This window comes from Dermacentor albipictus, chromosome 8 (assembly GCF_038994185.2).
Source record: "Dermacentor albipictus isolate Rhodes 1998 colony chromosome 8, USDA_Dalb.pri_finalv2, whole genome shotgun sequence".
NCBI lineage: Eukaryota > Metazoa > Arthropoda > Arachnida > Ixodida > Ixodidae > Dermacentor > Dermacentor albipictus.
The window spans coordinates 127,974,582-127,994,446 of record NC_091828.1 but is presented as its reverse complement, the minus strand read 5'-3'; the positions used below and the strand labels follow the sequence as shown (position 1 = coordinate 127,994,446).

Here is a 19,865-nt window from a genome sequence, read left to right as displayed (position 1 = left end):
CTTTTTTGCTTTATATTTTCCATGCTCTGTTTTTTACGGCGTTTGTCTAGCATAGCCTCTAGTTTGGCACTGATACATGTTGTGTCTTTGTCTTTTGTATACCCGCCGTGGTGGCATAGTAGTGGCTTTGGCATTGTGCTACTAAGGCCAAGGGCATGGGGCCAAACCTTGACCACGGTAGCTGTCTTTCGATGGGGGCGAAATGCAAAGATGTTTGTGTGCCGTGCATGGGGGCATGTAAAAGAACCCCAGATGGTCAAAATTAATCTGGGGTCCCTCAGTACAGCGTACCTCATGATCATATTGTGGTTTTGGTATGTAACACCCCAGAATTAACTTCTTTTGTGTCTGTGTTTTGCAGGCGCAAGCAAGTCATCCTCAATAGCCAGGGGTCACAGGCAGTTCTTGAGCGTATAGCAAACGTGTATGGTGCAAAAGAGGTATGCAAGGCTGGTGAACACACAGGGGCAGTGGCGTTGCCAGCACTTTATAGGAGCACTGTTTGTAAGAAGGACACATTTAGCTGTTTATAGCAATATTATATTAGTGTAACCTACATCGTCATGTGGCCTGCTTTAGTAATAATTTAAAAAATGAATAATTTTTGTGTTAATTACAGGACTGTACCTTTACTGAAGTGATAATATGAGTGAATTGATGACAACTAGTCTATCATCATAACTTGTGCAACATGTGCCAGGTTTTTGTGCATCATATACCAAAATTGGCAGCAGTTCCAAGTTGACTCTAATCTTTGTTGCAACCAAGAACTGGGTAATCTACAGATTAATTCTTCTTTAAAAGGTCGTGTAAGAAAATTGTCGGTAGTAACAAAGGAAAGGCTGTAGTGATTCAAAACCGAGAAAGACTGGAGCTATTAGCATAGTCACTGGCATGATTCCCTATATATTGACACTACAGCACAATGTACACATTTCTCTTTGAAGCATGTGACTTTTGAATGATGACTGGAGCTAAAAAAGCTTTTTGGTTTAAAGGAAAATACTACTCGAAAAACTGTTTTTTTAAATTACTGTATTTGTACTAGAGGTTTGAAAAGTGAACCAGTCAAATAAATCTTGAGCAGGTTTCGAATATGTCATTAGCTTTTGTCTGTCTGCTACCTTTCTTGAGTTATGTCTTACACAACGGCAAAATATAGTAATCTGTGCGGCCACTTACTTGTGTATTAAATTTTCACAATAGCCATTGTTCACCTCTTTGTAGACTTGCTGATATCTATGCAAACAGCATGCACAATTAGTGGAACTATGCAAAAAAAGATTATTACACTGAAAGTAATTTTTTTCACAATCCCATGAAAATAGCCTTGTGCACTTATAATTTTCCTATACTAACGAAATTTGACATACATACTCTTCATGTTATGTAAAGTGCTGATAGCTACTTGAAAGTGCGGTATCTTAGCTGTAGTCGTGAAAGTACAAAGTTATATTTCATGGAAGTGTGAAAAGAAATGTTAAAGTGTCCTACTTTTTTTTTGCATATTTCCAGTAACTGCTGTTTGGATAGATATCGGCACTGCGGTCTACAACGAGCTAAACAACCTACAGCATGATGCTTTTTGTGCAAATCATATACAAAAGAAAATGCCCACAAAGATAGCTATGTTATGCTGTATTGTAGTATATAACTAATAAAATATAGCAGATACACAGAAACTAATGGCATATTCGAAATCTGCATAAAAAACTCTATGAATGGCAGTATTTTCAAATATCTAGTACAAATAATAAACAAAATGTTTTGAGGAGCATCTCCCCTAATATGCCCTACTGTTTGGGTTGGAGATGTTATTAACTTTATAATTAGCACAATAGGATGAGCAATTCTGTTGAAATTCTTAACCTCCTGGTTATGCCCCTGTGTTTGGAGACGAGCGAAATGACAGCGGCACAAGTGGCTGATGCAGTAACTTTTTTTCACAGATGCTCTGTGAGTCATGGTGGTTCACTTCTAAGCACAGGTTCACAGGGGTTTGGTTCCCAGTCGTAGTGGTCACATTATGTTTGTCCAATGTTAAATTCCCTGTATAGTTCCGAGATTGCGATGCATGTTTTAGAATTCGCTGTAGTCAAAATTACTTGAGGGCCATTGCGGTCCAAGTGGAGCTTTTGGAGTGCAAACCCTTGAACATTACTACTTGTGTTTGTGTTTCATTATAGTTGGTTATAGAACACTGGAGTTTTATTGAATAGGGCTAACCATTTTTATTAAGGCTGGGGTTCAAGAATAGGTGCGGCTAAATGGAAATTAGAATGTAGACTAGACATGAGAGCTGAGGTGACAGAGGGCCAGACAGAACTTGATGATTTGTCTTATCGAGGTTTATTTGGGGGGGAGGGGGGGGGGGTCAGAAGGAGGAGGTTTGTGGAGACGGAGGAAGCAGAGGATTTAAAAAGAGTGCTTGGCCAGTGTGAATTATCACGCGGGATGGTAATGACATCTCTTGATCCTTCTAGTAACTAATACTTGTGATTTACTGTGAAACTTGAAAAGTCGTGAAAGCTCTTACATTTAATTTGTAATTATGGTATGCTTCTGAATATATTCGGTGCATACATTTAGGCTAGAAGTTAGAGAAAATAGGTGTTATATTTATGTTTATATGATGTAACCTTTTATAAAGAGGCTGTTTTGTCTGCTTGAGTGTCTGTACCTCTCTGCCATTCTTTTTTTTTTTTATTGCGATGAAGGCTTGCCCTTAAGGCATAATTCGTGGAGCGCATATGTGTATTATGCCCAGGCTGCAAAGCTCCTGGAAATACAGCAGTGTGCTCCCACTGAGGAAATACTGGAAGAGTTTGCACTCACGAAGTCTCTGGCTGAAGCTCCAAGCACAAGGTGTGTGAAAGTGTGTGTGTGTTTTTGTGTGCAGAGGAAGCGCCTGGGCCCTTGGTTTTTTGGGGGCAGGCCTGCTACATGAACACTTCACCCTAGTTATGTGTACTGGTACAACAAACCCGCTAAATGAAAAGAATGGTGACAAAATTTTGCCTTGAGTGCCTGGTAGCTGATTAACTCATTTAAGTACTAATTAATTAGGTCCACTTAAAGTTTACTTTCATCACATTTCTTGCATCTTCAAAACTATGCACAGCTGCAGAGTGGATTAGGGATTCTCAATTCTTCATCGAATATTGTCAAGTTTACAATATGTCTGCTACGTATGAGAACTCTTTACGGGACTGTCAGATGTGAGAACATAACTATCTCATTTCTAGCATACTTAGAAATGGCCTATCCGCTTGAACTATGTGCCTGATATAGCAGATTGTGAAAAAACAATGAAAGCAATGAACCTTACATGATGACATATTGATACCAAAAGCAGACACCTAGGCCTTACAACTTCTTTTACAAACACACTTTACACATATTACTCAAACTTGCAGCGCAGGTCTAATCAGAAGTGTTTCAAGAGGTATGGAACATGTTCTAAATACTAATATTTGCATCAGTTCTATTGCTTTTGATGCACTATCCTCATGTGAACAGCTGTACACACAGCACCTGAAGGAGTTAATCTTGTAACTTGTTAGGTCACTAGCTTGTTTGTATTTTCGTTTTCCTTTCAGGATAGAGGGCTACATCTCCTCCTGTGCTCATGGTTCAGGCCGAAGCTCTGCGGACAGGCAATTTGTCTTTGTCAATTCTAGACCTTGCGAGATGCCAAAGGTAAGAATGTCAGTCTTTGTATGACAGTCCTTCACACTGGTTAAGCAATGCAGTTGGCAGAACAGAATCTAATTGTTTCGTGGTCCGCTTTTCCTACAGCTAACAAAACTGGTGAACAGTACGTACCACATGTTCAACCGTGACCAGTGCCCTTTCCTGTTAATCAACATTCATCTTGAAAGACGTAAGGCTTTTTCCTGTGTTGCTGCTTTTGTGTTTCTGAGTTTATGGCAGCTTCAAAGGGATACCCAATTGTGTGCAGTGAAAAAAAAAAAGATATCATGCCTCTGGCTTTGAATATTGCGCCCAATAAATGGTGCTGATAACATGTACAAGCTGTTGTGAATTTCGCCATATTTTTGCATACCATTTACTCTGCAAGACATGCAGTCCTGCAGTGCGATCAGTTGTTTATTTATAAGCAGCCCCGGCCAGCATTGCCATTATCTCTGACATGTTGTGGTGCATCACTGTGGCATCCCCACCTTTGAAGAAAACAAAACAGGTGCTGACCAAGATGAAGAAATTATGAAGAGATGACATTTCGGCCCCCACAAGAGAGCCTTGTTCACAATGAAGGGTGCTAGTTCATATGTAGTTGAGTACATGGCATGAGGTGTGAGCATCAGTTTCGTTTAGCTTCCCATTGTTCCTATTCAAAGTTCATGCAGTTGTCCAAATTTGTAGCGACTCAAGATAAAAGTGCCAATTCAAAGTTGTCACTTTTTCAAGGACACCTGTGCTGTCCCAGCCTATCTCCTGACCCATGGTGTGAACACGTTCCACAAGGGCACTGGTGGCAGTGCAATGCTTGTTCGCATCATTCCAGTGCTCCTTAGTCTTCTGTGAAAGTTTCTGTTTTCTCCAATGTGCATGTTGTTGCATTGCATGCAGAGAACAGCGTAAACTGCACCGGGAAACCAGGGAACATTTAACTGGGCCAACAAAAGTAATTGCACTCCCTTTGGTTTGTGCCACTCTCACTTTTGTGTCCATTGCCAGCTAGTCCACAGTGACTGAGCACCTAGTGCATTGTAACCACTCTGGAACTTCACTCAGCATCTTTTGTTTTGTTGTAGCACAAGCTGAACAGGGACAACAGAAAGTCACATTTGACACGCACACAGTGCTGTGTGCATGTAAAACGTACCTTTCTGTTGTCCCTCTTGTTCAGCTTGCGCTACAACAAAATAGAAGATCCCGCACCAATCAGCCCCTATAGCTACCCTCTTAGACTTCACTCAGCAGAATCGCAATATCAGTGACCAGTTGTTATGTTATGCGATGTCAGTTCATATAGGCCTAAAGTAGTTGTTACACTGGCTGAGAATCATGACATATGGGCTCTTGCTTGAAGGCTTCTTCTCTGCTGTGTTCACTGAAGGTTCAAATTTAACTTATAACTTATGTTGTAGATGAGCTTTTCGTAGGACGCATATTGCCTCTTATGTAACATGTGTGACCACAGTGGTTTGCTGCAAAAGCTTATTTGCTCCAAGTCGTATTTCATAAACTTTTCTCATCCATCACTGTGTACTGGAATAATGTGTGGAACATTTAGCGAGGAGCTGCTGACCGGCTCCTCTTGTCTACCAGCCAATTCTACCGCTGTGGAAGAGCTCCTTTTGCTAAGATGTAATGCCACCAATAACTGCTCTGATATTACAAAAGCTGCAGCAGAAGACGTTGCTACAATGCCATGTTCTTTTTAAAGAATGAAATTGAAGTTTTCTTCCTTTTAAAGAAAGAAAGTTGAAGAGAAAGGTACAGCACGGTAACTGTCTCTTGCTGCGAAGACACCTCAACAGCACTGCACAGGGTAGGGGTTAGGGGATCAAAAGAAGAGAAGAGGAAGGTGGACTCCCAAGTTGAGCTGCAAGGCCGACCGCCCAAAGAAGACCTCTTTCTTTAGGTGTCACACAACATGGTATACCTGTAACTGACAGCGACAGTGACTCTACTTTCAAGGCAACATCACCACATGTCTATCATCTTTGCATCTTTTCTGGCTTAGCAAGCCTCTTATCACAGTAAGAGTGGCTTTTTTTGGTGTAGTAGAAGGGTAATTTGTTAGTACGGCTCGGATGATTTTTCTCCTTAGTGCACCTCTAGGTGCTGAGCTTACACACTGTGCATTTGCCACAGTGTGTAATTTGCTGCCTGCCAGGTGGCTTACGAACTGGTGCATCTCTTTTTTTACCTTCCTCCCTTTGTGCAGATTCTGTGGATGTAAATGTGACACCAGACAAACGATCAGTATTTGTTCATCACGAGAAGTACCTTTTAGCTATTGTCAAGGTAAGGCACGCTATGTGGGTACTGAATTTATTGAGTTGCTAAAATATCCAGTGGCTTTTCCAGTTGGGAACTTAAATAACCTTGTTGAGGACAACGTTATCTTTACTGTCTGCACATATACTTATGTATCACTTCTGAAACAATGTTCATAGTGCAATTACACGGGGAAAAAGAAAGAATAGACAAAACAATATTGTTTATAAATAGCTATCTCCAACAATAAAATGAAAAGTTAGCACACATTATCTTGTCTATTCTTTCTTGTACCCTCTGTACTTGTGCTACCAGCATATTCTTAGTAATGGCATATCAACAAGCTCAAATTGTCACGGTGGTTATGTATCGCCTCTCTATCTCTATTTCATTTGAGGGAATGTTTCATGCCCCCTCACGGTGAACTGGTGTGTTTTCATGTATATATAATTGCAACAGCTGTTAGTGCACATAAACAACTTCAAAAGAATTCAGGTATGCAGTTTGCCATCAACTATAACTTGTATAATGAGAAGGGAAAAGTGGGCACGCAAATACTGAACCAGCTAAAAGGGCTTTACGCTACTACAAGTGGGAAGCATCCATGTAAAAGCACACTCCTGCACATCCTCTTGTTTTGCATAAATTGCAGTGCTCACTCTTGGCAATGTTCCGGCCGGTCGCAGCTACATACGAGAGGCAGGGCCTTTCGTTGTCCCCTGCATTGTCACAGTCGCAACAGAGTGAGTACCCCACTTGTTGAGCACCTGAATTCCAGAGGAAACGTGTGGTGAGGAAAGCTTATGTCGTCTTGAAGAAGGCAAGCCCACTTGTCAAGACGTTGGCTCCTGCTTTCACCTTGTTCTCGTTTTGCTCATTGTCTTGAATTCCAGAGGAGCATTTATAATTTCCTCGTTATTTCTGCAGGTCCAATGTCTTCCTATCTGAGCCCTCGGCTGGCGAACTTAATATCTGCTGACAAGGTCAGTCTCCATGCTCTGTTTTGAAAAGTACTGAAGTTAAAATACACTAGCAAACTAGTATTAAACTAATAAACAACACAAACAACTAGCAAACTAGTAACCTAATAAACTAGCAAACTAGTACCTGACTGTTATTCCCTATTTTTCCTTATTTTTATTTAATGTTGTAGCCCTCCACATTATCTCACACCACTCTGAACTAGGTTTTATGTAAATTTTTGTGGTTGATAGGTTTAGGAACGCGGCACTGTGCGAGAGAGATGGCAGTGCACGTTCATGTGGGGCAATTTTGAAGTGAAAATGTCTCGTTGAACTATTTTCTGTCTTCCTCCACTCACTTTCTCTCGATTACTTGCAGTAGGGAGGGCTGGAGATTGCTTTCAAGTGAAGTGATTTTCTTCAGTGATCACTTCACTCATCTGTTGAATAAACTTTACAAACCATATTCGAGAACCTGGTAAGACTGTCGACATGTTTTTCGTTTCACTTGCGCACAGTGGTCAAACGCTGCAATTATAGATAATATGAAGTTGAAGAAAGGCTTGTCTGTGGCCATTTCTTCATCTATGAGACTGGAAGCTATTAGACCAGCGTTGTCGAAACCAGAAGTTACCTCTGCAAGAAGCACTCATGCATGCTCGCCAAAGTGAAGATGCCTGTAAAGAATGTAAAACATGCACAGCGGAAGCTTGTAGATGCTGCCCTGAGCAGGAGCCTGAGCTCACAAGCATGAGCTTGTAATTGCCTTTGTCAAACGAAGCAAGTTCTGGGCTCAAGGCAGAATACAACCTGTGACTATTGTGGTCATTCATCACACTTGCGCACTAACTGTCCAACACATTGTCCTACTTGCAACTGTCAAAGAATGACCACCTAGAAGCTGTTTGTCAGAAAAAGAAATAATTCGGTGGCAAGCAGCAGCAAGAGCCCTCTGCCAGTTCAATCAAAGTTCATGCTGTTGCTGAGATGTGCCCGTACACCAAGTGCATCAGTGTGCTAGTGAACAGCCACTTGTTTTTCTTCAAGGTCGACTTGGTTGCCAAATTTTCTGTCATCGCTGGTGCACTGATCTCGTTGCTAAATGTAGCTGCACTGCCAGTGGTAATTATGACTTCTGGCATCTAACTGGATCAGTACCTTAGAGACGCTGTATGTCATAGCCATTGTAAGCTGGGCAGGTGTAATGTAAGGATTCCTCTTGCTTGATTCTGTTCATTTCCTATCATTCACCACTCGTGAGCGACCATTCTTACTAATAACATGGGCAGAGCACTGCTCAGACCACTGATGAAGCATGAGAAAGAATAGCACTGGAATAGATTCGTTACATTGTCTTGGCTCAGTATTTCAAAAGCCGATGGAACATTGGTTATGAACATCACTTTAAAAACTTATTCAACCTATACAGTGTTGCTGTGCTTGAGCTGTTTCAGCCTGATCTTAATAAAAGGTACAAAGTTATGCTTTGGGGACCTTCTTAGAGATAACATGCAAACGTATTCTTGCAATACAAGCAAGCACTTGCAAAGTCTATCATTATTCAGACGTAGTTCCATTAGATTATGGGGATGTAAATCCTGCATTATCTGACATATGTTGTTCTTAAATGCTTAGGAAACACTTTAGTGGCATTGTTGTGGGAACTATTGTGTATTTCACAGCGTTTTAGGGTCTCAAGTGCAGTGCTAGTCAGAAAATGCCTAGTAGGTAGCAATGCTCAAGGCACCAATAGCAGCACAAGCCTTAAAGCCATAAAAGCTAATAACTGGTTGCATATCAGCTAATTAGTCATGCAATATTACCAAGCATTTACTGATGCAAGTTACTGCTGATAATGGGCTGGAAAAAAGAAAAGAAAAAAATCTCTCTACTGTGCAGTCCTTAGAATTTTCTGTGTTTGCTAGGATACATTGAACAAGTTGGAATATTGTGAAACATATATTAGTGATGGAAAAGAAATGCTGCTTATGCAGGGAAAAAATAAACATGATGCTTGTGTTTCAAACTCGCTCCACTTTTCTTGATTTCCAGGGTGCTTTTATCACTCCTGTGAAACGAACATCCTCTGCACTGGGCACTTCAACTGTCAAGTCATCTGCTGCTCTGCAGAGCTTCAAATGTAAGCCAAACAAGAAAGCTTGGTTTCTGCATTTGAATGAGCCATTTAAGCATGGAATATCTTATTCATTGGTCTTAGTACTTGCTTGCATTATCAGTAAGCAAATTAGTGGGCCAGATTTGGAAGTTCTTAATTTGTCGTTAAAAAAATTTTGTCGAGCTTTTGTGCACATTTCTGCATTCCGTGCTAATATATTGGAATGCTCTAAACTTTCACCAAATTCGAAACTACGTTGGATTCTGTGGAAAATTGAGCATACCAAGATGTTGCGCTGTTAGTTGGAGAAATTGAAGTGGCATTTGTTGGCTGTAAATGCCTCGTTTGGTGAGGGTTATTGCATGTGTGTTGATTATGAAAATTTGCCATTGTTTGTAGTGGAGGCTTACCAGACGGGGAGTACTTGTTAAAGCTTAGTCAGAGCTATGAGCCTGGCCTGAGGCATTCTTTATGGAATGTGCTCAGCCCAACTCAACACCACAATCCTACAAGCCAAGCTCGGCTCCATCAGGACTCTACGAAATGTTGTGTTGGATGCTGGATGTAAAATGAGTAGTCAACTAAGAAGCAATTATATTGCCTTGAGAATGATTTCTGTAAAATATATTCACAAGTTCTTGCCCCAAAACAGCAAGTTAAACATGATACCAGACTTTAGGAATACTGTGGACTCTGGCATTTCTACTCAGTACCACAAGATAATGCTAAGGAGTAGGATATATGTACTAGTTGGTACAGGTTTACGTTAAAAATTCAGCTTGGCGAACAGATGAAAACAAAGTGAGATGTGCTATCGTGTCCCTTTCTTCATCTTGCTTTCTTGTGCTGAATTTTCAATGTAAGCAATAACACAGTGCCAGTTTTGGCACATTTTGCTTCTGGCAAGCACTGTTGAGAATACCATTATCACCTATGCCCAGCTGTCGCTCTGCCCTTGAAGGGATGATATGCAGACCTGTGCCTCAACAAGATTGCACAAGCTAACTCTTGTAGATGGCAGACATTCGAGATCCTGTCTGTATAAGAAAATCACCCTAAACAACTACACACTCTCTCTCAAAGTAGATTTGGGTGCCAAAGTGACTGCCATTTTGGATCATCTTCTTATGTTATTGGCGACTGAACAAGGTATCAAGCATGGCACATGTAGTCAGCCACTAACAGTCTTGGGCTCTTTTGCTGACAGTGCAGTGGAATGAAAAGCCATTTCAGCAACACGTGTGTGTCATAAAGACACTCAAGTATCCATTTGGAGGTTTTGCAACCTTGCAAGTTTTTTAATTTCTGCAATGCAGTCGGCAAGCCAGAGTACATTGGTCAGGGTTCACTGGTTAAGGGACCTGCCGGGAGAGTCCTGGCACCATGCCTGCACCAGGAGTCATTCTGTTCCTGTTGACTGTGTCTCATCCCATCCCCATTGTTCAGTGTTTATGCAGCCTAGCATTGGCCTATGCAGGAAAAAAAGTGCAAAGTATGACTGGAGAAATTTTACTTTCGAGACATTGCACATATGCTTGGACGTCATTGTGACAACGTCAATGAGGTGGTCCTGCCTATTTCTTTTTTTGCCTGGACAGTATGAAATATAGGTGCTACTTGTTGTGTATCTTTGAATTGCACCAAGCATGTCAGAACTACTGCTTTTAATTATTATTATTATTATTGTTTCTTTTTTAACTTTTGTTTGTGATTGGTGTCAAATGTCCTATGCAAATCCCATCTGCAGTTAGCCATTGCTAAAATTATTCTCTCCTTAAACCACAGATAAATATCATGACTAGCCAATACCCAGATGCCAGCCAGTGATGAAATGCTCCCTTGTAGGAGAGGTTGCATGAACATGTGTGACATCAGTGGTCACCGATCTCTTTTCAGTTCGTCGGCTTGAAAGCAAGAGCTGTTTGCCATTCACACCTCCAGCTACCGACTCTTCACCAAGCCGTTCCCAATCCACAGTTTCTGGAAATAGTCAAGGTTCAAGTACATCCGAATCTCTCGAACCTCTGTGCTCTGACGAGGAAGTGCTGCTTGAAGACCCTGCTGGTTTTTGGAGCTCACCTGAGAGCATTGGAGGTCACCGTAGGAGAGCTAAATTGTCATCAAACATCGGCAGCCTCACACCATCTGGTGACACTGAATGCAGAGGTGGCTCACCACCTCTAGAATTGCATGATTCAACAACACAAGGTGCGCGGTTCAGGGAAGGAGGCAGCCAGAGCCAGCCACAAGATCTGGCTTCAGGTAGTGCGGGACAAACTGCAGTGCGTGTTCCACATACCCTGTGTAGAAGGAGCCTGTCTTTGCATACTGTCAAGCTCAATGGCAAGGAAACGGAGGCTCGTGGAATTCGTTCCCTGGATAGGTTTCGGTTTGGTTCTTGCACAAAATCTATAGAAGAGGCTGTAGTGCAGAGGACTGCCTGTGAACGTGTTGATAAACCTGGTGGAACCATGGAACTAGCATCTGAAGGAACTGCTGAAGATGAAAGTGGCGACAACTTAGATGAAAACAACAGCTTGTGCAGTGTGGAAAACAACGAGAAACTCCAGGATGAGGTGGTTGAAGTCGATCGTCAGGTTAGTGGCCACAGACAGACAAAACCTCTAAACGTCAGTTGCAAGAGCCTAGCTGAACGTATCCACAGTGTGAATTGGGATTCATCTGGTGAGTATTTGACTTCTTTCCCACATGATATTATTTGTTATGTCTACTTTTATTATTATAGGCTGTAGTTCCATGCTTAATTGTTTTAGTTTTTGCTGTTACTGAATCCACTTTCGTGCATGGCACACTTTCTGTATCCAAAGCTTGGTGAGAAAATTTACGAATTTGAGGTGAGAAGGCATGGTTAATCAGATTTTACATGTGCCATGAATTTTGTTGCACATGTTTTAATCTATGTGAGCACCTATGATTACACGGGTAAAATGTGGTGACGCGTGTATAAATACTGGATCGACTTAAGCCACAAGATTGGATTTAACAACCAATAAGTGAGCTCGCCACTGTCCTGATTCGAGTGTTGCTCATCTTTCTGGGGACAAGTTTTCTAAATGAAGAGATGTATTCTAAGCTTGCACTACTGGCAGCGCTTGGTTTTCCACCATCGCTACAATGTGATGGTATAACCACTCCCCTCTGAATGGAAAGGACAAAGGTAAAGTTAATGACTGAAATGTCTAATTCTAGGGGCTGGGGGCACTTCATTATTTATTGTTTTAGGATACTAACGATATAGGGAAGTTGTGTTTGGCAATATAAGACATGTCGCATAAGCATAGCAGTATCACAGTGCTCATCACGATACTGTTCTAAACAATGCAAATGAGTTTCATGTTTACTAATGGTATTTAAACCTTTCCTATTTGTTGTGATGTCAGTATTATGCAGATAGTTCAGAGGGAGAGCAAAAGAACGCTGTCAATTTTTTTTCTTCAGATAAACCTGCAGTGGAAAAGTTATCTCGTGGCTTCCGGGCAGCCATCACACCTTCTGATAATGCAGCAGCTGAGAATGAGCTGAGCAGGCAGATTAGGTTGGTTTGACCTTATCATTGTTCTGCTGTGCATTCTGTGCTGCTGTAAGGCTGGCATCTAGTAGTTACTAAGTTGAGTAATACATCGCCTTTACATTTTAAATGCATCTTTCTTTGGCGAATCTGCAGTTTGGTGCATAGCTGCCAATGGCAGTGGTACTGTGATTCATGCATAGTTTATGCCACAAGTGGTGAACTGCTTCCTTCAATTTAGAGGGCCGCAAATGAAAATGGAAGCAATCGGAGAGAGTACTATTTTGCCAAAGGCTTGCACTGTGTCATGCCATCATGCCTTAAACATAAACCATAGCTTGTCTAGTGCATTCACACACTTTATGCATGACACATGCAAAAGGCACTGATGACTGCCACCTTATGATGCCATGTATGGCTTATGACACTCGTAAAGATGAAACTAGTCATTTTCTGCCTTTGCACTGCGTAAAAAAAAAAAAAGAAAGCATGGTGAGTTAAGTAACAATTTGCAGTTTGCCATAATCCTTTATGGATTATGGCATACTTGGTGTGAAACAAGGCTGCTTGTCATGTGCTTGCATATTTCCTTTGGTGGTGCTTAGAACAGCATGTGATTTGAATTGTAAAATTATGTGGTATGCTATTTGGTTTTCTTTCAGCAAGGACATGTTTGAGGAAATGAAGATAATTGGTCAGGTATGTTTTTGTTTTTCTAGTTGAAAAATTTTCGCTTTGTATGCACTCGCATATTTTTACACTAGGAAATCATGTGGGGACAGTGTGGTGTAGCAAAAGGACATAAGATTTTTAATCTCTGTTTCTCTTTTTTTTACTGATTGGCCCATTTTGTTTTAGATGGAGAAGTGTACATGCAATTACCTGTTTGCCGTTGTCAGTGAAATTGTCAGTTCTGGAAAGTTCAAGGGAAGAAAATGAGGATTTTTACCACGGTCACTTTGAATAAGGGAAATAGATACTTACAGTGGTCATGGCTAAGCTGGTGGCACGCCAGAAGGAAGTGAAATTTTCATCTGAACCTATACAGTTTGGAAATACTAATGTTATCTATTGCTGGTGTTTTTTAGTGTGAGCTTGGCTGGGTAGTTGGAATATCATGAAACACTTGAGTCAGCCAAATTTGATAGTGCCTTGCATCTATTTTGCAGCTTACTTACTAGTATTAGTTGTTGAAAATCGGGTTTGGAATAGTAACTTGGAAAACTTTAAACCAACATTTTTGAAATTTCCTTCCTGTGCCTAACAACCAGTGTCATAAACTGCCATAAAAATTTGAATAACAGCCAGGAAAAGCCTGGAACTTTCCAAGGAATTCGAAAGTGGCAACATAGTAAATATCCTTGTTGTTTTACATTTTCATTGTTGTTGCTTGTAAGTAAAGCTACCCTTAGTCTGCCATAACTTGTGAAACCTTCTATCGTCACAGAAAAGTTTATTTCCATGCTAGTCACTTTATCATTTGCCATTGCCATCTTACCTTACTGAAAGTCATATTTTAAACTGTTTCAACTGCAGTTCAGTGTGGGTGAGGTAGGCAGCTACTAAAGACTCAAAGGAGTGTTAAAAAGCCTTGTTGAACTGAGACCCGTGAGTAAGAGAAACAGGAACACCAACTTTGTTCAACTGGAAGGGGCAAGCCATGAAATGTGAAGTGCTAGTTGCTTTACCAAAGTAAGCTGTTAAAGGAGTTGGTGCATGCCAATCAAGGTAAAGCAAAAGAAACATGAAGTGGAGACAAATATAGGAAAGATGACAGGACAAGTGCTCATATACAACTAGTTCTTTATTGTGGAAGGCACATTAGTATACACGGCACGCAGATGCGCTATTTGGCAGTACACCTGAATTCAAGAGTCTGCTAATCAAATCAATTTAACTTTTTTTAGGTTAATGGGCATGTAATTTATACACAAACGCTTCATCGAATGTGAAATACTTCAAACAATTCATGTATCATTATGTACCTACTTTTTCTAATTATGTTAATCATGCAAAACTGCTAAGTGCCAGAGGCAAATAAGCAGACATCTTACTTTTGAAATGATCTGAAAGGGTTTGAGAAATCATGAGCCAGGGAGAGATTTAGCAGAGAATGAGAGCAAAGCAATAAGCTGAATGCACAGGATCAACACTGCACAATGTGTTCGTTGTTATTATTTGTTTGTAGGATGCCAGAGCTGATGCCTCTGTCTACCTTACTCCGTGACTAAGACTGCTCTACTCGAAGTGTAGCTCTCTCATGTTAGATATCAAGCAAGTTAACCCGTTCACTAATGCCGATTGTGATACAGGTGGCCTAACTGTATTCCTGCTTCTTGTGTAGTTTAACCTCGGTTTCATCATCACACAACTTGGTGAAGACCTCTTTATCGTCGACCAGCATGCTGCTGATGAAAAGTACAACTTTGAAATGCTCCAGCGTGACGTCGTCATGGAAACACAACGCCTACTCATGTAAGTTGTTGTGAGACTTGCTTGTTTGTTCAGGGAATCTTTATCAACATAGGTTGAATGAAAGTAGCACTCATTGCGACTACTCTTTAGGTAGTTGCTCTGCAGGGAAGACTATGAATGCCCGCTACTCCAGTGGAATGTAGGCGTACTTCTTCATTTCAGTTAACAGAATAGCTGCATTCCTCTGGCAACTATCTGTGTGCCTGCACTTCGTGCGATGTTCAAACACCCTGCAATGTGATTCTTCTCTTCGCTTTTGTTAGCTTTTTGACAGCTTGCCAAAGTTGGGCATTGAAAATGTGAACACACAAGGAATGAAGAAAACAACACAAACGCTAGCCATAAATTGGAAGGTCATAATTTGGTGGAAAAGATTAAAGACAAAAAAAATATCTGTGCATGCTTTCAGGAAGACATTGCCACCTTGTAAATCATGGCTGCATGTGTGCACTCTCCACAGGTGTTAGTTCAGGCGTGACAGTTCTTAACGAAGGATAATTGAAGGCTTGCTTACACGCATGTTGTCCTTTGTCTTTCCTCATGCGTCTGTGTTTTCCGAGCCTAACTTTTCAACTGAATCCTTGCCGGCTCGTTCAGCTTTTTGTTGTCTATAATTGCCAGAGATTACACATTGGTTGACAGTTGTCCTTGAACAAACAACCAACTGTTGCATGGAGAGGTTACTTGTTTTCCTTTATAAAAATAGTGCCTGACTTTTAAACCATGATTTTCAAAAAGTGTAAGCTAGGCAAACAATAGCGCCTGCCTATGTGTGGGCACAATCAGCCTCGACATACTTAACCTATCATTTCATCGGATAATTGTGTATTTAACTACATTTCATAGGTTATTTCACTATTCAGTGCTAGACAATTATCTCATTCCTCTGCTGCACTATATTTCACTATGTGTTGATCATATTCATGAGGTAGGTGTAGATGCATTCATTTCAAAGTCATCTTTTCAGTCATTCCTTCCCTGCATGTCACAAGAATGGAATCACTTTACTGCCAATATTGTTGTGGTCAGCAAAAATGAACATTTTCGTGATGCAGTAGTTAACCTTGTATTTGCAGGAACATTGTAACTAGTGCCATCATTGCAACTATGGTACTATATATATATATATATATATATATATATATATATATATATATATATATATATATATATATATATATATATATATATATATATATATATATATTGCAGTTATAAGTTCTGTAATTTATTTTCTACTTACACGAACTGTACCCACTCTCTTCAGGTCTCTGGGCCCTAAGGGCATTAATTGATGGTATTTTGCCTACCTATGATTGGCCGTGGAGTGTGACTCATGTGTTCATCCATATTGCTTTCAATTCCAGGCCTCAGGTGCTTGAGCTCACGGCTGTTAATGAAATGGTCCTCACTGAAAACCTTGAGATATTTGAGAAGAATGGCTTTGGATTTGAGGTGGACGAGTCTTTGCCTCTGGGCAAGCGTGTCCGGTTAGTCAGTGTGCCTGTCAGTGGCAGCTGGCAATTCGGCAAGGAAGGCAAGCACCTGTCTCTTTAAAAAACCTATGCTTGCTTTTATGCATTGATATATCAAGCAGCAACCTAACAAACTTATTGCTATAGTGAATACCTTAGGGAGCTAGATTATGCTAATAAAGAAAGAAATAACAGGAACAAGCTTACAAAATACCAGAACCAAGCCCTGAAAACAACAGAAATTAGCACTGGGTACAATGGATACTACTCAGTGTTGCATAAACAAAAGCAGAAGGTGCACATGGTGGATGTGCACAGAAGGTGCTTCCTGCTTGTCTGTCTTCATTAAAAATCTCACCCAGACGTAACATTTTACAGGAAACATTAGTTTAATAACCTGTTTGTGGGCATTAGTTACTAGCCACAATAAGTTAGAAGTGGGGGCTGTATGCGGTGATGCCACTCAAAACATGTCATTTCCATTACAATGAAACAGTGGTGCTATCTATCATTACTATGGTTACTACCATGCTTTCTCTATAGCCATGACAGATGGCACCACCATTCCACTGTGACAAAATTTAAAAATGTTTTTAGTGGCATCGCCTCAGATGACAGCCACATTGGATTTATTTTGGACAAAACTGGTAAGCAATGCCCAGAAACATAGTAATAAACTAAAGTTGAGAAGAGATAAGGCAGCAGCTTAGCAGGAAGAGCCATGTACAGGCTGGCACTTTTATTTACAGAACACTATGTGGAAGCATTTCTTGTTTCTCTACACAGCATTCACAATTGCCTTCTCTTTATTGCAGTGCGTTTTTATATTGCATTTCTACTTGTGCAACACAGCATGAAAGGATACTTGCTACCTTCTTTCTGTTGTTTACTTGTGCCCTTGTGAGGCACTTCAGCTGTTTATGAACTTGCAACTCTCCAGTCACACTTGCACACCTTGGTGGGCATGTTCTTCATATGACACTGCTGTTTTTATTTTTCATTTTCTATTTGCAGATGTGGATGAGCTCATCTTCATGCTGAGTGACAATCCTGTGAGTGCTAGGTGGCTTTCTGCAATTACCATATGCACAAGTGCTATTGAGGCAGTATAATGCATAGAGTTCATGCAATGGGCATGGACTGGGCGATAATGAAATGAGCGATTCTCTTTCAAGAAATGTGAGGACATTGTGTGAAAGGACAAGAATGAAAGGATGTGAACTAATGTTGCAAATTTTGTTTATTAATTCTGCACATCTTTATAACAAAAGCCCCAGTTTAGCATGGAAGCTGTGTTTACATAACATCTTCAAGTAGAACAGATGCATTAGCAAATTTCATTGCTCCAGCACAGCTGCTTAGCCATCTGTCACTGGGACCAAAATGCTAGTATGATGCTGCCTCCAATCTGACCAATGCTTGCAGTGTACCAGCGTTTCTCGAAAAGTTCAATGTGACACCTTTACTTCCTGAAGTAACTGAGATCTGCCTGCATGTTGAGGGACATTGCTACTCTCCTGAGGCCAAGTCATGCAAAGAATATAAGCTTCGTGTGGCACTGGCTTACGATTTATGGTTGACACCACCATGCTTAGAAGCCATGCTTGGCAAGAAATTTAGGTTCTGTGCTGTTTTCACCACTGCTTGCTGCTTTTAATGGAGGTCCTGGTGCTAGGTAGGCGTATTTGATAGCTGGTGCTGAACACACATTGATCTTTGTCTACCCAATGTTTCTATGCACTCTCATGAAGTGACACTCTTTTCCGCGGTTCTTTTCTGAGCCTGTAGCACGAATGGAACAGTTGGATTGCAGTTCTGATACTTCTAAATGGCAACTGAAGTTCCACTCACAGCCATGGGGAAGTTTCCAGACTTGCTGTGTGTACGAACTTGCCGTGCTGTGTGTTTGGGCACACAGTCCTTCGCACTTTCAGCTTAAAGCAATCCTGGATGGACAGTGGATTTTTTTGCCTTTCTTGTTGATTTGTATGGTTTGAGTGCTGCAGAACAGTCTGAAAGTTGATTTACTTGTGCTGTGAGAAAAAGGTGAAGGTGGGGGGGTATATTGTTGCAACTCAGCGGTCTCCAAGGTCAAATCTCGATATAACCAACATGAATATAAATTAATTATCGGATAACATCAGCAAGTAACAAATATATGCTTAGAATGAGCATAGGATATAGTGAAGGTATTTTCTTGCCAGATGCAATTTTGTTATAACAAAGTTCAACTGTATGTTTATCAGTTTATTGAGCAATGGATGTGATGGTGTCTCTGTAACTGGACTGAAGGCTCTGTCTCATTGAATACTTTTTGTGCCTGTCACATGGCATGCGGATATCAGGATTTTATAAGGTAATAGAATGCCAAAAAGTAAATGCAGCACCATGTGTGTCCAACCAGAGCTATCATTAATTTCACTAAGGTCCACCACGAGGTTGGTCTACTGGTTGGAGGGCAAATGCGCCAAATAGCAGCTCTTTCGTGCATTTGGTCATTGGTCGTAAATGAGAATGCTCATTCATGTGCTCTAGCACAATTGTCATTTTGCACTCCATTCTTTGCGTAGCATACTGTGTGCAGGCCATCCAAGCTGCGTCAAATGTTTGCCTCACGTGCTTGTCGAAAGTCAGTCATGGTTGGAACAGCCTTGACTGTGCTTACCATGAAAAAGGTGCGTGGTTTCCTTGGTTGTTGGCACTCAGCCATTTTTAGTCAGCAAGTGTTGCAGCTATACTATTTAGCATAGTGATCCTATAAAATCTGTCTACCCAAGCCTGTTCAACCTGCCATAATTATGGCTTATGGCAAATTGGTTAATGCAGTGTTGCCATTTTAGTGTATTTCAGCCAAGTTTAGCTGCGAAAGTATAGATATAGTGGATTGTGCAATTTTAAATGTATTTTGAGTGTAGCATAGTGGGCTATTCCATTCGACCATGTTACTCCTGTCCATGCTTGGATGAGAGCACAAGGGATCCTGTTTTGAGCAATGTTGGTAATACCAACCCGGCAGCAAACTCTAGTGCTCAGAATGTGTAAATTCAGGATAATTTTCTATTTGTAGTTGTTAGAAGAACAAAAGGGAGAGGAAAATTCTGCTGTCTACACCATAACAGCCTAGACGACACCTGAACATTTGCCAGCACTGCAGGGTGGGCTAAAAAGTGGACAGAATGGGAGAAATTAGAGAAGGAACAGCTAGGAGAAGAGAAGTGAAGAGAGCCCAACTGCTGAGGCCAGGGATTGTTGGGAGTAACGTGCATTGACATTGCAAATGCTGCCACACAGTTTTAGTTAAATTGTTAACATTGTAGCAGATAGAGAATACTACGAAT

General features: G+C 40.9%; 1 protein-coding gene across 2 annotated transcripts in view; it reads left to right on the top strand.

Annotated features, from left to right (window-relative positions):
- The window catches only part of Pms2 (mismatch repair endonuclease PMS2), a 31,330-nt gene that overhangs the window by 8,136 nt on the left and 3,329 nt on the right, over positions 1–19,865 (top strand). Inside the window, exons 6-20 of one of the 2 annotated variants that reach the window (XM_065452646.1) lie at positions 362–440; positions 2,768–2,865; positions 3,600–3,699; positions 3,799–3,883; positions 5,918–5,997; positions 6,623–6,713; positions 6,898–6,953; positions 8,985–9,072; positions 10,945–11,733; positions 12,508–12,604; positions 13,240–13,276; positions 14,979–15,052; positions 16,420–16,589; positions 17,542–17,579; positions 19,098–19,202. In XM_065452646.1, coding sequence (XP_065308718.1) covers positions 362–440; positions 2,768–2,865; positions 3,600–3,699; positions 3,799–3,883; positions 5,918–5,997; positions 6,623–6,713; positions 6,898–6,953; positions 8,985–9,072; positions 10,945–11,733; positions 12,508–12,604; positions 13,240–13,276; positions 14,979–15,052; positions 16,420–16,589; positions 17,542–17,579; positions 19,098–19,202 — 1,987 coding nt within the window. Of the gene's footprint in view, positions 1–361; positions 441–2,767; positions 2,866–3,599; positions 3,700–3,798; positions 3,884–5,917; positions 5,998–6,622; positions 6,714–6,897; positions 6,954–8,984; positions 9,073–10,944; positions 11,734–12,507; positions 12,605–13,239; positions 13,277–14,921; positions 15,053–16,419; positions 16,590–17,541; positions 17,580–19,097; positions 19,203–19,865 lie in introns of both variants that reach the window. The other variant, XM_065452645.1, reaches the window with a different exon arrangement.